This window comes from Daldinia caldariorum, assembly GCF_022478825.1.
Source record: "Daldinia caldariorum strain CBS 122874 unplaced genomic scaffold F4812scaffold_5, whole genome shotgun sequence".
In the NCBI taxonomy this organism is placed as follows: Eukaryota; Fungi; Ascomycota; class Sordariomycetes; order Xylariales; family Hypoxylaceae; genus Daldinia; species Daldinia caldariorum.
This window is the reverse complement of record NW_025953041.1, coordinates 1,482,711-1,496,748: the sequence shown is the minus strand read 5'-3', so window position 1 is coordinate 1,496,748 and position 14,038 is coordinate 1,482,711. Positions and strand designations below refer to the sequence as shown.

Sequence of the window (14,038 nt, the reverse complement as noted above, 5' to 3'; positions counted from 1 at the left end):
ATATTGCCAGGTTGATTTTTGTCATGCTGGATATGTTGTAGAATGTAATATATGTAAGGTAACAACATCGCTGCTCGAGGTTTCAGAAGTTCTTTCAGAAGGTCGAAATCAAGGATGTGATGCATTTTGAAACTGAAAGCCATCCTACTGTTTAGACAGGGCCGAAGCGCATTATATGCCCCTTCTATATTATAGGTTAGGTAGTATTATTATCGTGGAGGAGTTGATCTTAGGTACCTTATTTTACCGTACGTGGTTTACCTGCGCTTCTTGATTCATCTTAAGTTAGGTACTTGTAAATGCTGATTAGCCTCTTCATCTGGGTAGGTATATATAAAATATTACTATCAGGGCGACAGGTCAACAAGCATAAGGCCGATTTGACAGTTAATTATTTTTAGCTCGTTCTAATGAATGACCCGCTAACGAACCTCTTAACAACGATATGAATTAATAAGATACAGAACCCAGCAGTCTAGCAGTTTAATGAGAATACATAGGTATCTGACCCAAGTTAGCCCTTACGTATACTTGATCTCGTTTCAGCCTATGAATCACTCATCGAGATGACAATGCTTGCTCTATAAACGTATTATGTAGCATATGTCAGATCATATTACCTTAGGTACCTATGCACGCTGCTATTTACATCCTTTTTCCTTTTGCACGCAACCGACGATCTGGTGGAGTTAACCCGCTTGCTTATGAGGATCCTGGGGAAACGGAACGGCTCAACTCCTATCCTATCCTGTCCTATTTTCGTATACTTCTAGAAGCGTTCAGCAATTTTTTCGTTGTTTCGAAACCGGGTTGAAAGACCGAGAGCTCATCTTCAGTTACATATGCATTGCAGGTACTTCGCCAAGTACTATGTAATCGCATTGCGCGTTTGTTCCAGCGCTCACGTAAGGCGTATTAGCGCTGCATACAATACATTGTCCTACGGATATGTTAGATACATGTGCAATTCGAGATAGTTACCGTCTATTCGCTCCGAAGCCTGGCAGGCCTTGCAGAAAGTGTGGGTGACAGTGGAAACGGACCTGCAGTCAGGGTTGGGGACAGGGATTCGAGGCCCATTCTGATGTGCCCATTGTTAATCATCTGGCCATTCATGATAGGTACTATGTATGCTGCTCTTGTTTCGTTTAGGTAGTCCTCTGATCACGTTCAATTCTATCATTGTACGTTATGATATTTTCTTTTATGAGTACCTACCTAACCATAGTACTATGTACCTAATGTGCTGCGGTAAGTCCGAGGCATCTGGCATACAGTACACCAACTAGGTTAAGTACCTCTACTGTATGCGAAATCTTGGTAATTCGAAGTTGGGTAAATTTGTACTTCTCCCACCCCGTGATTTTGTTTTTTGTGGCTCTTTTTGTTTACCAATCCCTCGGTTGTGTCTCCATTACTGATGAAATGCTTATCCGCTGCTGGTAGGTGGTGTTTTTTTGTGGTAAATTTGTTACTGCATTTAGAATTATCAATACATCATTGTGGATATAAATCTGTACTAGCTACATATACAATTCGTACTTAATGCTGACGCTATCTCGATACGCATACTAGGTTTAATACCTAGTGCGCGAGACCAGCCTATGCAACGCCTAGCCTATCAGGTAGAGCATTAGTGAGGTACTACCTTGTATGCCTTGTATGTATGCATATGTAAGTACATGTACATAATATATTCCAGGTCCACTACCTCTGTACTACAGCGGCGCGGGCAAATTGCATCAGAACCTTACATTACCTAAGTAAATGTTTCAAAAAGTACATCAGGTAAGGTAGATACCTGTATGAAAAAAAAGGTATAAGTGCCTGAGAATTAGTACTTTATGCGATATTAATTTGTTTAAGACGTATCTAAGCCTACTACCTATGCTTCAGATCTTGTTTTACGGCATCAACTACCTAGCTCAACTACCTAGCCTAGGACATTGCCAGAGGGGATGTGCCAAGCTGGAAACACTCAAGTTGAAGTACAATACGGAAGAGTAGGCACTTTTACTACGGATTAATTGTAAATAAGACAGTTAAAATTTTCAATATTACCTACCTTCCTAGGTACCTAGGTAAACACTGAGCATCGACGTACCTAATCCATCTACAATGCTAGGCAATAGGAGGTACCCACAAACCCTCCATCCGCTAGAGGATATCAGGCTTAGCGTTGGCTTTGTTCCTCGCATAATCTGTGATTGATCTAACTATATTCAGCCATAAGTCCCCTCTGGTTGCTCAGTCTGATGCTGCCAGCCCCGGCGCGACTTTTAACCATGTACATGTACCACCCCATTTCCGAATTAATTCTCACCCTTTCGTTTTTCCCCTTCTCAAAAACCAATTCCTTTAGGACAGGGGCGTCCGGCAACAAACCAGAGCTGCACTTTCAAAGGCAAAGGTAACTCCACTTGGTCATCCATCTCGCCCCGTCACAATCTCTCGCGCGACCACCCTTTTTTTACTCTTCCTTTTCCACTGTCAGCTTTTCTCATCACATTCGCCGTTCCTTTCCTTCGGCGAATTTATCTCCATTTCTTATCTATCGTGTGTGTCTCTTCGTCAATTCAATTGGCATTTTCCCGGTATGTTGGTTATCATGTCTATTTAACGCCCTTTTTTGAAAAAGAAAAAAGAAAAAGAAAATCGTCTACGTGAGGGAAGCAATCATATTTGCTACTGCGTCTAGATTGGCGCAAGCAAGCGCTTGTTGGGACTTGTCTTTCCTGCGCTTTTGAATGAAAGACGGTGTTCTGCCGATTTGGGCTATTCGTTTCTAGCTTCTTATAGGACTACTAGCCCTTACTGACATCCTTCCTTTTAATTTAGTCACCGCTCGACGTAGAGTACTTTCGCGATAGACGCCGAGTTTACATTCGTTATTACATTTAGTCTAGACTCCTTTAATCAGTCAAGATGGGTTGCGGAATGAGTACGGAGGAGAAGGAGGGCAAGGCCCGCAATGAGGAGATTGAGAATCAGCTCAAGCGTGATAAGATGATGCAGCGCAACGAAATCAAGATGCTTCTTCTGGGTGAGTACCAAGGACTCCCTTTCCAATCGCGGCAATCTGTCTAACAGTAGAAGGTGCTGGTGAATCTGGAAAGTCGACCATCTTGAAGCAGATGAAGATTATCAACGAGGGCGGTTACTCGCGCGACGAGCGAGAATCATTCAAAGAGATCATCTTCAGCAATACTGTTCAATCCATGCGCGTCATTCTCGAGGCTATGGAGTCGCTAGAACTTCCATTGGAAGATCAGCGAATGGAGTACCACGTTCAGACCATCTTCATGCAACCAGCTCAAATCGAAGGTGACGTGTTACCTCCCGAGGTTGGTAACGCTATTGAGGCTCTTTGGAAAGACCGTGGTGTCCAAGACTGTTTCAAGCGCTCGCGTGAGTATCAATTGAACGATTCGGCCAGATAGTATGTACCTCTTTTCTCATACCTCCTGGCTGTGGATCATCTAACCATCGCAGCTACTTCGACAACATTGCGCGTATTGCCGCCCCTGACTACATGCCTAATGATCAGGATGTCCTTCGATCTCGCGTCAAGACAACCGGTATCACGGAGACAACCTTCATCATCGGCGATCTAACTTACCGAATGTTCGACGTTGGTGGTCAGCGATCGGAACGTAAGAAGTGGATTCACTGCTTCGAGAACGTCACCACTATCCTTTTCCTAGTTGCTATCTCTGAGTACGATCAGTTACTTTTTGAAGATGAAACTGTCAACCGTATGCAAGAAGCGTTGACGTTATTCGACTCGATCTGCAACTCGCGGTGGTTCATCAAGACCTCTATTATTCTCTTCCTGAACAAGATCGATCGATTCAAGGAGAAGCTTCCCGTCAGCCCGATGAAGAACTATTTCCCCGACTACGAGGGTGGTGATGATTACGCTGCCGCCTGTGACTACATCCTTAACCGGTTTGTCAGTCTGAACCAACACGAAACGAAACAAATCTACACGCATTTCACATGTGCGACAGATACAACTCAGATCCGCTTCGTCATGGCTGCTGTCAATGGTATGTAATGAGGATTTCATATATTCGTATATTCATTGAAATGCGTACTAACTATGTTGAAGATATAATTATTCAAGAGAATCTTCGTCTATGCGGTCTTATTTGATCGAGAACAAGAAGCCGTCACAAGGACGAAATCTATGATATAGAGCACTAGCTCACCCAATACCCCCTCCCGTACCGCATAACTCGATTGCTTGCCAGTAATGTTATATATCTGGCTAACGACTTGACCTGCGCCCTCACCATGAACTGGCAACGATCTCCTTCCATGTGTTTGTTTTGCGCCCGTTTTCGTCTCGCATACTCCTTTTATACGTTGGTACGGCCGCTGTCGGTTTTGCGCCAAGATTCAGGACACAGTCGATCGTACGATCCGGAAATCGTGACAGAAAGGAGGACGTTTGTTGCAATCTAAAGTCACGGCGGATTACATACCTTGTTTAATAACGAATTCGCAGTTGCGCCGGTTCATTTCCATTTTCTTTATTTTTCTCTTTTTCTAGTCTAAGGCGTAATGAGAGCCTTAGTGGACGGCTGAATTTCAGCCTGGAGGTGGACCGTAGGCAGTTGCTTCTTTACACACAGTAAGGAGAGGATGACTGATGAAGCTATACCAATAAGGGGGGGAAAGTGTGGAAAAGCAGATCCTGAACAATCGGTTGGATCTGTATAAAGATCAATAAGAAACCCATCCCGTTATTCTAATCTGTATACCCTCTGAGAGAGCTGTTGTCTAGCAGTTGGCGTTCGACGAATTGAGTGGCCATAGATCGTGTCACGTTAACTACCTAAGGTGGCATTTAATTGTACAGTATAAAAAGACTTTGTTATGATGTTATTAGTGATGGCTTTATAAATGTTTGGAAAAAATTTGATGCATTGAACGTGATCTGAATTTAACTAATACTGTAACTTTCTGCGATTCTGGTCAACTAGGACTTAGTACGTTGTTGTGAGTAGACATTTGGGTGGCACGCCAAGCTGGGATGACGGGTTTACCTAATCTTGCTGAGATAGAAAACAACTCTTGACGATTTCTAAGCTTATTTTTAGACTTGACATAAGGTAATCAGGATACCATAGTATTGTCTTGCAGACGGGAACTCACTACCTTATGTAGAATTTACCATGTACCTAATGTATTAGATCCGGAATCACCTTCCTAGCATAGCTTGCACCTTCCACAGACGTAGCTGTTGCCTTTCAACGTTCTTACCTTACCTCTCACGTATAGTTATCAGTTCTTTTCGGGTACCTATTTTAGCGTTGTTTGTACCTAACCTTAGGTAGGTATCTGCCTAGGTACTTATTATAAAGGATTTATGATTTATGATATGGTTCTCGTGGTTTTCTAGAATCGATCCTCCCTAATGAATCACGTATCGTATTATCTAGGTACGTGTGGAATTGAGTAAATTGCGGCAGTTACAGTGGAGTTGACTTTACCAGTTGTCTTTTCGGGTACGTGCGTATCCAGTGCGGGGACCGCGTAACATACAAGTACATGGCATTTATGTACCTGCATGCATTGGCAGACTGCGGGACCTTCCTTAAGGTACATAAGAAGGTACAGTACATAGGAAGGTTAGGTACAGACTTATTATTGTCCTTGCACACCGCCCGGCGAAACAGCGACCTAAAGCTAGGAATTTTTAGTAACGGCCATTTCCGAGAGTGGGAGAAGTGGGATTACTTTATCTTACATCAATTTTACACAGCTGCCGACAGCTGGAAATTATTCACTCCCTCACAAGACATCATCAATCTGACTACCAACTGTCAGCCAGCAGGCGGCTTTTTCTAGATCACCTGGCCCGCCATGAAAGGCATTATTCAACCAGCCCGTGGCGGCCGACCGAGCAAGGTCACCAAGCCGACCGGCGCTCCTCGCGCCAAAGTCAATCGCCGAATCGGCGCAGCTGACGGCCTCTCAAACCAGGACCCCGATCTTGAGCAGCACGATGTCACCACTGATGATGATTTTGAGAATGACCATGGCGCTACTTTCGATTCCGAAGCTGCTGCTGTTGCTGCTGCCGCCGCCGCCGCTCAGCAGCATCATCATCATCAACACAATCACCAGCAGGTGGAGCTCACTGCAGCAAGCATTCTAGCTAGCAGTGTGCAAGGCAGTGCTGATCAGCACCCTGATCTTAGCGGTCATCTCATGGAGGGTGGCAATGGCGGAGTCCAGACTACGGAGGAGCTTGCTCATCGGTCGGGATATATCAATATCACCATTGAGAGCGCTTTGGCAAAGAGACTAGCCCGCGAGCCTGGCATGCGTGTTGCCCATCAGCGACGTGCCAGCCAGAAACTTAACTTGGTTCGGCGCAGTAATGTCGAAGCTCTATTTGCACATATCGCCGGTGCAGAGGCACCTCAGCCTTGCAAGAACTGCCACAAAGGCCATGGCCCCTGGACCAGTTGTGTTGTTATCGACGGTCAAATGTGTGGTAGCTGTGCCAACTGCTGGTTTAATGCTTCCGGTGCTCGATGCTCCTTCCACGGTATGTGATGGACCTTCATCCTTTTCACTAAATGTATAAGTAAGTAATAGTGGGCTAATTATATATATAGAGACTCGCAACCCCCAGTCTCACGGAGCTCAAATCCCGAACAATGATGGCTTTGCCTACTCTATGGCTCCCGCCCCCGCTCCTGCCATTCCGCAATTCAACTTTGCTTCTATCTCCGCATCGACTGATCCGGTTGTGCGCTTTACGGTAGAACAAGCAATGGCTCAAGTCCGCGGGGCAGATCGTACTAACAGGCTTATGATGATGATTGATGCAACGTCTAAGCAGTTGGCCTACCAGATCTGCTTGTATGAGGAGGCTATCCGTGAGCAGCAAAACCAGGTTGGTCAACCGGGCCCATCTGGTACCCAGGCCGCTCCTCAAGGGGTTCCCCAGTCCGTCTCGAATGAGCAAGAGGCACCGTAGAGCGGCCACCGCCTCGACGACGTGAGGCAATCCGAGGGTAGCGGCAACCAAGAGGGCGAGCCTCAAGAGAGCGAAGCCCTTCAGTACGACCGTCGGCTTAGATTGCTGCCGCTCGAACGAATCTCACCTGAGTAAGGAGAATGTTCAAGACGGGTTCTAAGTGGAGGAGCGACCTCTTTGTTTCAAATTCTTGGTCAAACTCTAAGTTGTCTATAGGAAGAATTTGGAACATTCTCTTTTTTTCTTTTTTTTTCTTCCCCAAGCTTGTTGGTTCTAATTATGCATGAGTCGATGCGTAATATATGGGCACGCACGGAGTTTAGGTCGACGATGTTTTTTTTCTTCGCTACAAAAAGAAAAAGAAAATATATCCAGAAAAGGAGGAAGGATCACTCTGCTTAGGCGCGGCCTAGCATAATGCGGATCGTTTTCGAAGAGGTGATAAAATAATTATATTTACAAGAACTGAATTGTCAAAGTAGGCATCTTGTCGATGTGAAACAGGTGATACGACGTTGTAAGTTGTAGGTATATAGGAGGTACCTATTTTGTATCGTAACATGATGTGTTGATGTGAAACTTAAGTTATCTAGTTGAAGAGGTTATGTATGGTCTTAACTATATTCCATCCCTCTTTATATGTTTAGAAGTAAATGAACAAAGCATAACCAGACTCTAAATCATTTAAATCTATTATTACAACGACGTTTTCGGTGATACTCATAAGAATAACCCGCTCGAGAATTGCAATTATTCGTCTTGGTTTCTTGAACTTAAAGAATCAAACCTCCAATCTTACATTGTTTTAATGTCCTTATCAATCAACACATTGCAATCATAGCCTCGTAGAAAACAAACCATGAAGGTATATTTCTCTTCTATCTCCGGCCTGGGTATAATTCTGCAGTAAATAAATTAAGACTATCGTCGTTATACTGCACCTATAACCTAAGTTATGACTTTCTGGTCATCTCCTTCTATAGCTTTGGCCCTATAATTGGCAGGATGGCCGTGCGCCTTGCGGTATTTCCTAATCTTAGAAAAGATGTCCGGCAGCGCAAATATCCATATCAGCGGCATGAGGCAGGCCATGATCGTGTCAACAAACCAGTTGTTCCTCGGCGAGCCTCCCAGCGAGCTCCACCGCAAAATATATCCGAAAAAGGCCGTCGTTACGGCGTAATGCCCCTTTTCCAGACCCCGAATCGAACTCGTAGCCACCGCGTCGGGAGTCTGCACCGGGTCGCCTTCCTCAATCATCTTTGTAATGCCCGGCTTCGTCTTGTTTTCGCGCTCGTACCCGGGGCTGCTGATCGAGGCCGGATACACGACGTGGATCTTCACGTTCTGCGGATACGCCTCTACCTCCTGGACAAGGGTATCGGCCAGCCCGCGCAGCGCGCTCTTGGCAGGCGTGTATGGCCCGTATCCGACTATGGGGAAGAAAGCGACCACGGACGAGGTGAAGATCAGGTGTTTGGGCTCGGGCACGACGGGCGCGTCGGGCGCGCACCACACCCGCAGAATGGCGTGGGCCATTTCGGCGGCGCCCCAGAAGTTGATGTCCATCTGGCTGCGGGTCTGGGACAGGGGTACCTCGAGCCAGAAGTCGGGCGTAGACATGCCGGCGACGCACCACACGATGTCGATCGGCCGGTTGTCGTTCCAGGCCACGGCTTCGGCGACCAGGGCGGGGGCGTAGTCGGGTTTCGTCACGTCGGCCGAGATGAAGTAGAACCGCTGGGTTTTGGGGTTTCGGGCGGCGGCCTTGGCTTCGGCCATCGCCGCCTCGAGCCTACTCACGTTTCGCGACACGAGGATCACGTTCGCGCCTTTCTCGGATAGCTGGCGAGCTACGCTCTTGCCCATTCCCTCCGAGGCTCCTGTGATCAGGACGGTCTATATGAGCAAGGAAGAGACTTGTTAGAGATACACACGGAAAAAGTGTTGTTAGTTTACGTAGTTCATTTTAATAATCTGGCGTACCTTGCCCTCCACGGGCATTTGGTTGCTCCAAGAAATGCCCATTATGAAGGTTGGAAAGTATTATTATGATTATAGGATAGGGATAGTAGTGAGTGGCATTAATTCGTGAAGAATACCTAGAACATTGAGCCTATGGAAGAGATAGGAAAACGTCACGTCACGCAATTATTGGGACATAGGAAGAATAGATATAATGAGGGTACCTATTGGTAAGTTGTAACTATCGCATCATGTATGTGTAGGAGGTACTATGTAGAAGAGCAGCGGAGAAATCATCTGAAGCTACCTAAGGTACTACCGCTAGTTACCTTAGTTGTTTTCAGAATAAACTTTTAAAAAAATAGACCTAGGGATCGTTTTGAGCGCTCCGCTATTGTGCATGACGACCTAACGTTGGTGAAGTTATTGGCCCACCACGGTGGATCCTTATTGAGTTGCGGACTACGGTAGCATTGATAACGATAAGAGATTGAGCCTAGCTGACTTTTCGTGGGGAAAGAAAAAAAAAGTTCAAACCGACTGCGAACATCATAAAAGTCCGTAGCCGAGCTTGCGACTACTTATACCAGCTTACATCTGTTAATTGTTGCGCCATCGCATCGTTACAATGGGAAAGAAGAGAAAGGCATCGAGTGGTCCTTCGGAGCCAAAGGGCCCTCGCGAATATAATCCCGCTGATGCGAGATTGGGTCCTATCAACACCTTCGAAGACATAGCCGACTCAGAGGAGGAATATTTTATGAACAAGGACCAAATTCTTTTCGAAGATGACCGAAAGTCCAAGAAACAGAAGAGACAGGAAGAGGAAGAAGAATTCTTGGAGCAATCTGACGAAGAAGCTCTTGCCTACGATGACGATGACGAGGACTCAGAAGATGACGATGAGGAAGACGACAGAGACGTCCGCAGTCGCCAACCCGCGAAATCGGCCAAGGGACAACCTGATGATGGATCTGAAGCTGGAGAAGAGGAAGGAGATTCTGGTTGGTGGGGTTCTTCGAGAAAAGAATATTATAATGCCGACAATCTTGAGACGGAGGCCGATGCCTTGGAGGAGGAGCAGGAGGCCCGACGGTTGCAGAAGAAAAAGCTGGCGAAGATGTCAGAGAGCGATTTCGTTTTCGACGAAGCTGAGTGGCTCGCTCCTGAGGCCGAAGACGCAGACGAGAACGAGGTTGTTACTGAGGTCTTAAAGGACGTCGAGATTCCCGCCGACATGAACCCCGAGGAAAGATATCGCATTCTACGGACAAGATACCCCGAGTTCGATTACTTAGCAGATGAGCTACAGCACCTTCAACCTCTACTTGTGACTATACAAAAGGAGGCCGAAGGGCAGCCGCCTAAATCATTACCCGTGGTTAAATATCGCATTCTGGGTTGCTACGTTGCTACCCTTGCTATGTACTTTGCTACCTTATCGTCACCAGCTAGAGATGCCGCCAACGGAGCTGCAAAAGCTCTTGACCCTGCAGAGCTACGCGATCATGAAGTTATGGGAACTTTACTGGAGTGTCGCGATGCGTGGAAGAAAGTAGAACATCTGAAGCCAGCGGACCACACGCGTGTCAATGGCGGCATGCCCTCGCCGCCGGAAGAGGAGTCGTTAGCAGTTGAAGAGGATATCCAAGTAGAGTCGAAGCCTCCGAAGAAATCAAGCAAAGATGCCAAGGCCAAGGCCAAGGCGGATAAGAAAGCGAAGGCTATTGAAGAGTCACTTGCTGATCTCGATGCGCTTGTTTCTATTAAGAAGAAGTCGAAGAAGTCGGGCGTTGAGATTGCGGCAAGAGACAGTGATTCGGATTTCGGGGAAGAGGAGGTTCTTGATGCCAAGTCGGCTGCTGAAAAGGCGGCTCGCAAAAAGAGTCTTAGGTTTTACACTTCGCAGATCGTGCAGAAAGCCAACCGCAGAGCAGCGGGAGGTAGAGATGCAGGTGGTGATATGGATATTCCTTACAGGGAGCGTCTAAAGGATAGACAGGCGCGTCTTAACGCCGAAGCAGAAAAACGTGGGCAGAAGAGTTCAAAGATGGGCGCCGAGCTTGGAGATGCTAGCGATGAAGAGGACGAGCGCGTTGCCACTGCTGTTCGAGATGACGAGGATGAATATTACGACATGGTCGCCGCGGCAACGAGCAAGAAGAAGGCAGAGAAGGCGGCCCGAGCAGCAGCTCTTGCAGCAGCCAGCAAGAATGACCGCGTGGTGGAGAAGGAGGAGATCGGAGAGGATGGCAAGCGTAAGATCACTTACCAGATACAGAAGAATAAGGGACTTGCTCCGAGACGCAAGAAGGACGTAAGGAACCCAAGAGTAAAGAAGAGAAAGGCGTATGCAGAGAAGCAGAAGAAACTAAAGAGTATAAAACCTGTATATGGAGGCGGCGAGGGCCGGGGCGGATACGCAGGCGAGCTTACCGGTATCAAGCCGGGTTTGGTCAAGAGTGTCAAGTTGTAAAGATGGTATATATCGTTTTAATTATCATCTGCATATTTATACCTATATACGAATCAATTAGTTCATCATGTTAGGTACTTTGAGGTTTCTGACAGGTCGAACACCCATGCATACCTACCTCGTAAGGTACCTATTTTCTGACTTGTAGAGAGTCACTTCGATCTTTCTAGCATAGACATGTACCGACTTACCTACCTACCTAACCTAGTCTAGGTAGGTAAGCACACGACATGGATTTGAGTATAGTAGTTAAAGTTACCGTTCCTGCATATGACTATTATTAGACAACATCCCTACTGAAGTCGGGCATTAGGTAGGTACCTAGGTGTCTCCTATGTATGTAGCGCAGCTACGTGCACGTGTTTAGCATGTGCACGCCCGCGTACGTTCATACATGCATACTATGACACGTCAGGTAAACAAGGCTTTAGGTACGCTTATAAATATTAAGTCAGAATAAGCATCGCAGCCTTATCATTTCTTTCTCTTTCATCTTTATATCCTCGTATATAATTTAAAATCCCCACTGCGACTTTACTCGAGATGCCGCCTATCAATACTCATTCTACTCCCGATACGGGTTCTCTGGCCAACGATGTCGACTTCCCAGCCCACGCCCAAGATACTATCTCGTCCGTCTCATGGTCGCCTGTCGCCAATCATCTAGCGGCGGCGTCGTGGGATGGCAAGGTGCGTATCTACGACGTTAATGCTCACAACCTAACCGCAAAAGGAGCAGCGATGTTTGCTGCGGCCGGCCCTGTCTTCGACTGCGACTGGGCCAAGGTAAGTCTTTCGGTTTCTTCTAACTCTACAGCGTGGAAATAAAAAAAAAATTGAAATTGAAAATGAAAACCAATATTGGAATCCAAATAGGTAAGTAGGAATGATGGATGTGGCACTGGCGGAGGTAGACGGGGTCGGTATTGATCTGGGGAATCAGGACGGGACTATGGTCGCTGCTGGAGGAGCTGATAAGTCGCTCCATATCTTGCATCTGCCGACAGGTCAGCAAGTTACTCGGAACTCTCACGAAAAGCCTATTCGTGCCGTGCGCTTCGTCGAAGTCCCGAACTCGAACACCCACATCGTGGCGTCCGGGTCTTGGGACAAGACAGTCAAGTTATGGGACTTTCGTCAACAAGGACCAGTCGCCTCCCTCACGTGCGACGAGCGTGTATATTCGATGGACTCCAAGTCTCTCCTGCTGGTGATCGCTACTGCGGAGCGTCGTATCCATCTCGTCGACCTTCGGAACCCCACCGTCTTTTCCCAATCCCTAGAATCCCCGATCAAATACCAAATCAAGGTCGTCACCGCATTCCCTGACGGCACGGGCTGGGCGACGGGGAGTATCGAGGGACGGTGTGGTATGAACACCGTAGAAAAGCTTGGAAATAAGTATGAAGAACCCAGGGTTTGCCTATTGTAATAAGCGCATGCATGTATGCTGATTTCGAACTCGTATAGCAATACCGACTTCTCATTCCGCTGCCACCGCGCGCCGCAGGACCCAAAGACAAGAATCACCCAGGTCTATAGCATCAACGACATACAGTTCCACCCTGTCCAGCACGGAGTCTTTACCACAGCCGGTTCCGACGGCGCGATTTACTTTTGGGATCGCCCCTCCCACAGCCGGCTCCAAACTTATCCATCAATCGGCAACTCCGTCACTACAACTAGGTTCAACCACGACGGCACCCTCTTCGCGTACGCGCTCGGGTATGATTGGAGCAAGGGGTGCGCGGCGAACAAGCAAGAGATCGAGACGAAGCTGAAGCTTCACCGCGTTACGAAGAAGGAAAGTACTCCGAAGGAGATATAGGAGAAAGCGGGATAGGAAAGATGGGGCATTATACGCCTAGAAAGGATAGGCTGTGGCAAAAAGGGGGCGTTATGAGATAGATAACTCGGGGTATAAGAGAATTTGAGTACCTAACCTATCGATGCCTTAGAGTGGGCGCAATTCCGATTTAGGACGGGCAGTCTTGTATCAATGGAGGAGGATCTTCTTTGTCAAGGGCCTGGTAAATGTATATCTTGGGAGGAAACGTGGAGGTACCTATCCAGATGAATTACCTATACGCAAAACCGTCGTGTTTCACGCGGTTGGAAAGCAGAGGTTGATAAGGTCAAATAGACAGCTATCGCATCTCATGCCTGCTTCTGTGTGTGTGAAAGGGCGATTAGAGAATATAGAGTTCGCTATAAGTCAAGTGCATAAATATTCCAGACCTGGCCCGAACTCGATTCTGCAAGATAAGCTGTACGCCCACGGTGTTGGTATGTCTGTAGCCTTAAGTCATTTGCTGTTGGTACCTAGAGTATTATTGATTAATACTCCTCTTGACTAGGGTGGGTTGCAATGAGAGCTTTAATGAGCCGCATTATAGTTCAAGTACATTCTGAGTGAAGAAGATATAGTTGAAAGATCGTATAACCGCGTATAAGTCGCTATACTAAAAATGAATGACCACGGATATTTACCTAAAGTTTATACCTGCATATTATACCTGGGATCCGTCTATAAGAGGCACCTACGTAGGTATTTTAACATCGCGCTTCTGTGTAATAGAGCTGAACTCATTGGCGATTAG

At 46.8% G+C, this 14,038-nt stretch overlaps 6 protein-coding genes across 6 annotated transcripts; 5 read left to right on the top strand and 1 right to left on the bottom strand.

The window, feature by feature from the left end:
- Positions 1 to 2,925: 2,925 nt before the first annotated feature.
- On the top strand, positions 2,926 to 4,155 carry F4812DRAFT_450634 (guanine nucleotide-binding protein subunit alpha; the record flags this gene model as incomplete). The annotated part of the gene is made up of 4 exons (XM_047936111.1): positions 2,926 to 3,043; positions 3,097 to 3,439; positions 3,493 to 4,049; positions 4,112 to 4,155. The coding sequence occupies 4 exons, from the start codon at positions 2,926 to 2,928 to the stop codon at positions 4,153 to 4,155; spliced, it is 1,062 nt and encodes a 353-aa protein (XP_047791846.1).
- A 1,589-nt stretch (positions 4,156 to 5,744) lies between these two features.
- F4812DRAFT_333802 (uncharacterized protein) lies at positions 5,745 to 7,471 on the top strand. Its single transcript, XM_047931582.1, has 2 exons — positions 5,745 to 6,562; positions 6,633 to 7,471. Exons 1-2 carry the CDS (start codon positions 5,872 to 5,874, stop codon positions 6,995 to 6,997), a joined length of 1,056 nt encoding a protein of 351 aa, XP_047791845.1. The 5' UTR covers positions 5,745 to 5,871; the 3' UTR covers positions 6,998 to 7,471.
- A 474-nt stretch (positions 7,472 to 7,945) lies between these two features.
- On the bottom strand, positions 7,946 to 9,025 carry F4812DRAFT_458064 (3-ketodihydrosphingosine reductase tsc-10; the record flags this gene model as incomplete). Its single annotated transcript, XM_047937293.1, has 2 exons — positions 7,946 to 8,896; positions 8,984 to 9,025. 2 exons carry the CDS (start codon positions 9,023 to 9,025, stop codon positions 7,946 to 7,948), a joined length of 993 nt encoding a protein of 330 aa, XP_047791844.1.
- Positions 9,026 to 9,481: 456 nt separating this feature from the next.
- On the top strand, positions 9,482 to 11,703 carry F4812DRAFT_423488 (Sas10 C-terminal domain-containing protein). The gene has a single exon (XM_047933757.1). The coding sequence runs from the start codon at positions 9,591 to 9,593 to the stop codon at positions 11,436 to 11,438; it is 1,848 nt and encodes a 615-aa protein (XP_047791843.1). The 5' UTR covers positions 9,482 to 9,590; the 3' UTR covers positions 11,439 to 11,703.
- A 136-nt stretch (positions 11,704 to 11,839) lies between these two features.
- Positions 11,840 to 12,511, top strand: F4812DRAFT_423487 (uncharacterized protein). Its single transcript, XM_047933756.1, has 2 exons — positions 11,840 to 12,314; positions 12,382 to 12,511. Exon 1 carries the CDS (start codon positions 11,982 to 11,984, stop codon positions 12,264 to 12,266), a length of 285 nt encoding a protein of 94 aa, XP_047791842.1. The 5' UTR covers positions 11,840 to 11,981; the 3' UTR covers positions 12,267 to 12,314; positions 12,382 to 12,511.
- On the top strand, positions 11,840 to 13,982 carry F4812DRAFT_423485 (WD40-repeat-containing domain protein). Its single transcript, XM_047933755.1, has 2 exons — positions 11,840 to 12,839; positions 12,909 to 13,982. Exons 1-2 carry the CDS (start codon positions 12,325 to 12,327, stop codon positions 13,264 to 13,266), a joined length of 873 nt encoding a protein of 290 aa, XP_047791841.1. The 5' UTR covers positions 11,840 to 12,324; the 3' UTR covers positions 13,267 to 13,982.
- Positions 13,983 to 14,038: the final 56 nt, after the last annotated feature.

Excerpts from the sequence above, each read along its gene's own strand:
- F4812DRAFT_333802 (XM_047931582.1), top strand. The coding sequence starts at position 5,872 with ATGAAAGGCATTATTCAACCAGCCCGTGGCGGCCGACCGAGCAAGGTC. Across the intron at positions 6,563-6,632 it reads TGCTCGATGCTCCTTCCACG|AGACTCGCAACCCCCAGTCT; the intron begins GTATGTGATGGA and ends TTATATATATAG.
- F4812DRAFT_423488 (XM_047933757.1), top strand. The coding sequence starts at position 9,591 with ATGGGAAAGAAGAGAAAGGCATCGAGTGGTCCTTCGGAGCCAAAGGGC.
- F4812DRAFT_423487 (XM_047933756.1), top strand. The coding sequence starts at position 11,982 with ATGCCGCCTATCAATACTCATTCTACTCCCGATACGGGTTCTCTGGCC.
- F4812DRAFT_423485 (XM_047933755.1), top strand. The coding sequence starts at position 12,325 with ATGATGGATGTGGCACTGGCGGAGGTAGACGGGGTCGGTATTGATCTG. Across the intron at positions 12,840-12,908 it reads GTAGAAAAGCTTGGAAATAA|CAATACCGACTTCTCATTCC; the intron begins GTATGAAGAACC and ends GAACTCGTATAG.